This window comes from Electrona antarctica, assembly GCF_951216825.1.
Source record: "Electrona antarctica genome assembly, chromosome: 21".
NCBI lineage: Eukaryota > Metazoa > Chordata > Actinopteri > Myctophiformes > Myctophidae > Electrona > Electrona antarctica.
The window spans coordinates 26,326,776-26,334,425 of NC_136802.1; the positions used below are offsets into that span (position 1 = coordinate 26,326,776).

The 7,650-nt window shown below is 44.4% G+C and overlaps 1 protein-coding gene across 1 annotated transcript in view; it reads right to left on the bottom strand.

Annotated features, from left to right (window-relative positions):
- Nucleotides 1-7,650, bottom strand: part of plcb3 (phospholipase C, beta 3 (phosphatidylinositol-specific)) — a gene marked incomplete at its 5' end in the record, with an annotated part of 43,199 nt that overhangs the window by 20,037 nt on the left and 15,512 nt on the right. Inside the window, 10 exons of the mRNA XM_079491299.1 lie at nucleotides 444-545; nucleotides 1,925-2,072; nucleotides 2,298-2,382; nucleotides 2,512-2,594; nucleotides 3,054-3,211; nucleotides 3,764-3,910; nucleotides 4,531-4,697; nucleotides 5,659-5,759; nucleotides 6,586-6,655; nucleotides 7,049-7,102. Coding sequence (XP_079347425.1) covers nucleotides 444-545; nucleotides 1,925-2,072; nucleotides 2,298-2,382; nucleotides 2,512-2,594; nucleotides 3,054-3,211; nucleotides 3,764-3,910; nucleotides 4,531-4,697; nucleotides 5,659-5,759; nucleotides 6,586-6,655; nucleotides 7,049-7,102 — 1,115 coding nt within the window. The remainder of the gene's footprint in view (nucleotides 1-443; nucleotides 546-1,924; nucleotides 2,073-2,297; nucleotides 2,383-2,511; nucleotides 2,595-3,053; nucleotides 3,212-3,763; nucleotides 3,911-4,530; nucleotides 4,698-5,658; nucleotides 5,760-6,585; nucleotides 6,656-7,048; nucleotides 7,103-7,650) is intronic.

A 7,650-nucleotide genomic window follows, 5' to 3' on the forward strand; every position in this document is an offset into this window, starting at 1 on the left:
TCGTCGACTAAATTCGACGAAAACTAAATAGAAACTAAATGAAAACTAAGCTATGATGACTAAAACTAAGACTAAATATATTGACAAATAAAAACTAGACTAAAATGTTAGTAAGGGGCTAGTGGACAAGAGATCCAGTCGCATCCTGTGAGCTTGTAGATCAGCTATTTTCAGCGAGTGTAAAATCAGCCATTACAACGGCATCAAGGCCCACCAAAATACATCGACTAAATCAACTGTAGATTTAGTCGACTAAAATCTTATATTTAGTCGACTAAAATCTTATGACATTTAGTCGACCAAAACTAGACCAACACTAAAACATGCCAGGTGACTAAAATGTGACTAAAACTAAATGAAAGCCATTCAAGAGGCGACTACAACTAAAATAAAAAATGTGCTGTCAAAATCAACACTGGTGTGGAGGAATCAAGGAGACTCACCGATGGACTTGCGAGGGTCAGAGTCCTTCATCATCCTCTCCGCCAGCTTCTCCTCTCCGTTGGACAAGATGTGCTCTCCCTCGCCGTCCAGCAGAGGGCAGTCTAGAACACACAATTCAATTTCAATTCAAAGGAGCTTTATTGGCATGAGAAAACATAGTTCACATTGCCAAAGCAAAAGTGGAACAGAACAATCAAGATAAAACAATCAAATAAACAGAGCAGTGCTACATTAAACACTTTGAGTAATACTATAACAAAACTATAACAAGACACTGAACAAAAAGAATCTGCGCCGCAAAACATGCCATAATCTTATCAATCAATCACAATGTTTTTGGAAACATTTGAAGTGAGAAATAGACGATACCGTGACCAAAAATTTATTCTATTTGAACAACACTTCCCGTTGTTTACTGGAACACTTTCGGTATTAATGGAATGCTTTCATTACCGTAAGGAATGACATCCTTCATTTTGTTACTTTTGGGTCAATGTATGAATGTTAACACCTTGCTTGCCCGGAACTATTTAATCCATTTAATCCATGTGCCCATCATTTATAGCGCCCGGACCACTTTTACCGGCACACCGGAAGTTGGTGTGCATGTCTGTGTAGCAGCTAACAATAGCCACACCACTCTAGAGTCGATCGACAACGGGAGGTAATAATAAATCTATCGTGACTAGCGACTGGACCGCAGAAGGCCGTCAAACACAGGATCTTTTTTCAGAATTAGACGGGATGATTTAGATCGGGATTTAGATCGGGAGTTATGATATTATCGTTTTAAGATTTTCGTTTTCGTCAGCTAAACAGGCAGGGAACATTTTCGATGACGTGTCACTGTTTGACACGTGATCGGAATGGGCAACAAGCGCTCCTAGGCTGTGGAGCGAAGCGATCGGTTTTGATATCATTAATCTCCGTCCTATTTATCAATCTTCGGCTTGGGCACTTGACCATGACCTTGAACTTGACGGAGATTTCCGCCCCGGGCCTCCATGGTGTTAACTAGCCGTGTGATAAGCGGGTCATTATTGAGTATCAAACCCGTCCGGGGTGATTCATGGACAAGAAAACACCCAGTAAATTACTAGTAAAATACTAATGACCCCTTACAGTATATCCCTTGCATACAGTACTTCATTGACCGGGGGTGTCCCCCAGGGCTCTGTGCTTGGTCCTTCCCCTCTCCTACACCACATGTGTGTTGGAGACAGTGGCCTTGTGGTTAGTATCTGCCCTGAAACTGGGAGGTCGGGGTTCGATCCCCGGCCGGGTCATACCAAAGACTGTAAAAATGAGACCCAATGCCTCCCTGCTTGGCATTCAGCATTAATGGGTTGAATTGGGGGTCAAATCAACAAATGATTCCAGAGCGTGGCACATGCTGCGGCTCACCGCTCCAAGAGATGGGTCAAATGTCACTGCGGTAACGTGTGTGACTAATCGTACGACTTTGACTTTGTATTGGTACCGTTAGTAGGCGAGGACATCTCCTCCAGGTCTCGGCGTCGTATGCTGCCCCCGCTGGACGGTCTGTGGTGGTGATGTTTCTTCTTGTTCTTGACCAGGATCCTCCCCATCAGCTCCTGGGGGGAGGGGAGGGGCTGGGCCGGGAGCAGCTGGGGGGGGGGAGAGAGACAGAGAGAGAGAGAGGGGGGGGGGGGGAATAGAGAGATTGAGAAGGAACACCTTTCGCTTTGTGTGTTGTCACTGCTATTGTATCCTACTGACTCACCTGACTCAGCCCCCACCGGGAGGACGTTCAATTAGTGGAAGAACTAGAAGCTCTTAAAATGATCCTGTAGGCGTGCGTGCGTGCGTGTGTGTGTGCGTGCGCGTCATACCGGGTATTTCTCCAGTGGGTCAATAAGCAGAGCGTCTCCAAAGATGGTCCTACAGTATTCTGCCATCTTAGCCTGTTGCTTCGCCCTGAGAGAGAGAGAGAGAGAGAGAAGACATTCTGACAATCTGAAGACATTGGCAGCAGTTCAACGTCAAAAAGGGTATATGCACGCACGCACACACGCACGCACACACACACACGCACAGTATACGTACGAGTCCACATGGTTTTCAAAGGAGAGGATGAGAGGGTAGGAAGAGGTCTTGAACGCACTCTCTGCTATCGCTTCAATCACCTCCTGCAAGCACGCACACACACAGGTAAGATTAGAGTGTGTGTGTGTGTGTGTGTGTGTGTGTGTGTGTGTGTGTGTGTGTGTGGATGAATGAATGAATGAATGAATGAATGAATGAATGAATGAATGATCAAACTAACCTTAAAAGGTCTAACTAATCTTAACTCATTTGTTAAATTGTTTTAAAATTTCAGTTAACATTAGTGAACAGAGGGGAACTGTTTCATTGACAGACCATTTCCTGTTTAGTGATCGCCTAGCAACGGAGACGCTGTTAGACGGTGGTCTACTCTGGACAGCGATCTCACTGGATCAATAAAATAAACAAAAAAAGATAAAAGTCCTCTTTGGCAGTAAACTTAAAAGTTATAGAGTATGTGGGTGGTCAAGGTACTGACCTTAAAGGGGATGTGGGTGGTCTATAACTGACCTTAAAGGGGATGTGGGTGGTCTATAACTGACCTTAAAGGGGATATCGGTGGTCATGGTGAAGCCGTGCGTGATGTAAGGCTCCTCGTCGGGCAGGCGTCCCGGCCAACAGTCCAGCTCGATGCAGCGACAGCCCGTCAGCAACACCTGCCTGTACATCTCCACCGTCGACAGACCCGTGATCTGACCCGCTGTGGAGACGCACACACACACACAGTTTGACGTCATTATCGATGCGCAGCTACTGCCTGTTGCCCTGCAAAATCCCCTTATCATTCACTACACTCACCCCACACAGCTACTGCCAGTTGTCCTGCAACGTCTCCTTATCATTCACTACACTCACCCCACACAGCTACTGCCTGTTGTCCTGTAACCTCTCCTTATCATTCACTAAACTCACCCCACACAGCTACTGCCTGTTGTCCTGCAACGTCTCCTTATCATTCACTACACTCACCCGGCAGGTTTTTTTGTACAACTGAATTTGACAGTGGACCAGTGAATCAAACTAGTGTCACTGTTTACTTTCAGTAAACAGTAAGTTTTTCCAATTGTGAGAAAAGCATGGACACACACACACACACACACACACACACACACACACACACACACACACACACACACACACACACACACACACACACACACACACACACACACACACACACACACACACACACACACACACACACACACACACACACACACACACACACACACACACACACACACACACACACCTGTGAGGTAGGTATTGTGGGAGGAGTTTATAAAGTAGTGGGACAGAGGTTGGTTCATGTCGTCGATGATGTCCAGTCTCTCTGGAGGAACAATGGTGTTCTCATCTCCTCCCAAATACCTACTGAACCCCAGCAGACTGATCTGGTCTGGAAAGGAGAGAGAGAGAAAGAAAGAGAGAGAGAGAGAGAGAGAGTCAGGTGACGAATAAAAAAATCAATTACAATTTGTATAGTCTTCATGGAATTACACAGTAGGTCTATATGAATGAACAATGGTCAGGTTGTGGCCTCTTGGTGGCGCTATAATAGGCCAATGTGAAAAGGGTGCCATTTCTTCTTACGCCTTGGATGGCAATTGGATGATTTGAGCCATTTTGTTCCAAAAATGTGTTTTGCAAAAGTCCACCTGTTGGTGGCGCTATAACAGGCCAATGTGAAAAGGGTGGGATATATTCTTCAGCCTAGTAGGAAAGTCTGTGAAAGATTTCACGTAAATTGCACGCTGCGTTCATGATTTGAGGCTTTTTGTTCAAAACGGGCCAATCCAGCAAACTTTGAAAGACAATGTTAGCCAATTAGGATGGAATATGAAATATCGGACAGATCCGTCTTTAACACATGACTATAGAGATACTGTGTAACGATTTGCAGGATTTTTGGACAGAATCTGGAGGAGTAATATCAAAAAATGTGTTTAAAGAAATCGCAAACTGAAATAATTTAGTTAAAATGTTGTGAATCGCTAATGTGAACACACACACACGCACCTCTCTCCAGCTGGGAGATGTTGGTCTCGTAGCTCTCCATGACCGTGCGGATCTGCTCTCGTTTGAGCGGAGGGTAGAGCACCTCGTTGAGACGGGAGTCTCTCTGCTGGCGGTTGATTAAGTCCATGAGCTGGTCCAGAGACATCAGGGGCTTCCTCTTAGAGCCACTGTGGGGGACACACACACACACACACACACACACACACACACACACACACACACACACACACACACACACACACACACACACACACACACACACACACACACACACACACACACACACACACACACACACACACACACACACACACACACACACACACACACACACACACACACACACACACACACACACACACACACGTCAGTGAAAAAAGGTAGTCGACGGACATTTTTTGTCATACTATTAGTCGACAAAATCAACACTGACGCTTCCCCACGCACACGCACATGCACACGCACACACGCACACACACACGCGTGGGGTCATGACCGAAAGAATAAGTTCCAAGTAATTTTTGTATCTTAAATATCTAAAATAATTGCAATTAGGCCATTAAATATTAACACTTCTTTGCCGTGGAAGTTTTTCCAGAAAAAAGGCACTTGAGTGCCAAGCAGATGAGACAGATTTTACTCTGAAAAGTCCTGCCTTCCATTTCCCCCCAAAACCGGAAGGTGAAATCTTCCATTACTACCTTGCGCTAGTAAGTCTGATCTCTCTTTAGAAGTGTTAATATTCTAAACGAGATGCATGATGAAGTCAGAAATTAAGACAGACCATCGCCGTTCTGATCAAAACCATGGACAGCGCCGTAGATTCAGAGTAAATAAGGAAGATCGTTGGCCCGTAAACCAGGAAGTGAATGGCTGCGTGCTAGGGGTGTAACGATACATTTTAACAGTGATACGATACGTCTCGTTCATTATGGCGATACGATACGATTCAATGATTTGAAGTCGATACAGTAACTATTTAGCAAATACATGTGTGAGAAACTTGTGGATAGTGCAAGTTTTTTAAGGGAAAGATTTATTATTATGGATATAAAATAAGTAAAACCTAGTAGGGGTGTGGTGTGTGATATCTCCTCTAGAGGGAGTAGGGGTGTGGTGCGTACTCACATCTCTTCAAAGATGCTCTGGGTCTCGGGTCTGAGACACAGAGTTTCCAGAAACCTCTGGAAGGCTTCCCACGTGAAGTCGTCTGGCTTGATGCCCTCTGTCTGCGCACACACACACACACACACACACACACACACACACACACACACACACACACACACACACACACACACACACACACACACACACACACACACACACACACACACACACACACACACACACACACACGCACACGCACACGCACACGCACACACACACACACGCGCGCGCACACACGCACGCACGCACACACACAATGACGATGGATACTTTAACTGAAAAAGGCACAGTGGCACAGATAGAAAACAATGCTAAAAGGATAACTCGGGCTTGTTTCCATTAAGCTCCTTCCTGTGTATTCAATTCAACCAGACATTTAAAGACAGACAATACTATACAATCAAAGTCAAAGTCGTACGATTAGTCACACACACGTTACTGCTGTGAAATTTGTTCTCCGCATTTGACCCATCTCTTGGAGCGGTGAGCCGCAGTGTGCGCTGCGCTCTGGAATCATTAGTTGATTTGACCGCCAATCCAACCCATTGATGCTGAGTGCCAAGCAGGGAGGCATTGGGTCCCATTTTTACAGTCTTTGGTATGACCCGGCCGGGGATCGAACCCCCGACCTCCCAGTTTCAGGGCGGACACTCTAACCACAAGGCAATTACAAGTAAAAAGGTGGGTGAAATTCATATATGTGCATAATGGTTCCCATCGTGTTATTTTTCCAAGAAACAACACGATGGGAACTATGCACAAAAAATGAATTTCACCCACATTTTTACTTTTACTGTGATGTGACAATAAAGATGTTTCCGTTTCAATCTGTGCCAGATTGATTGATTGATTGATTGACAGAGAAGACACTGTGATGGTCCTTACCTTGTTGACAATCCCGCACTGTTCCAGAGTCGTCTCCACTCGCCTCTTATCTGAGAACATCTTTAATATGCTAGGAGACAGACAGACAGACAGACAGACAGACAGACAGACAGACAGACAGACAGACAGACAGACAGATGTATCAGTGTAGTGGTGGAAAAAGTACTCAAACCTTTTTACTTGAGTAAATGTATCAATCAAATGTATCAATACCTACGTATTAGTATCAAAATGTACTTAAAGTACCAAAAGTAGAAAGTACTCATTATGCAGAATGTCCCATTTCACAACTTGCATACAAATCTTTTGAAAGCTCAGTGAGCTTGTAGATCTGCTATTTTCAAATGGCCAAAATGTATATAGGGCTGAAGTGGTTAATGTATGTTTTGTAATAATGTGTGTGTGTGTGTGTGTGTGTGTGTGTGTGTGTGTGTGTGTGTGTGTGTGTGTGTGTGTATCTCACTTTTTCACTGGTATTTTCCCATCTTGATTAACCTGCAATTTTAACTTGGTGTACCTGAGATTGAGAGAGAGAGAGAGAGAGAGAGAGAGAGAGAGAGAGAGAGAGAGAGAGAGAGAGAGAGCGTGAGAGAGAGCGAGAGAGAGAGCGAGAGAGAGAGCGAGAGAGAGAGAGAGAGAGAGAGCGAGAGAGAGCGAGAGAGAGAGAGAGAGAGAGAGAGAGAGACAGTCAGGTGACAAATAAAAAAGAATACAATTTGTATAGTCTTCATGGAATTACACAGTAGGTCTATTATATGTCTATTATATGTCTAACAATGCCGACAAATAATCATTTTAAAATAATCAACTGCAACGTCTATAAAACACATGACATGGACGTTTTAGAATGGCGATATTGAAAACGGCATTTTTCAAAAATAATTCTGACCTTTTTAACCATATAACCCTGAATACACTCCAGCCATTAAACTCAACCTCTAAATGTGTGATCCTAGAATACATTCTATAAACCTGACGTCTAAATGTGTGATCCTTAAGGCCCAAACCACACCAGAGGGCCACCATGCAACTCCTTGCAACATGCAACTACTTCCAACCATTATT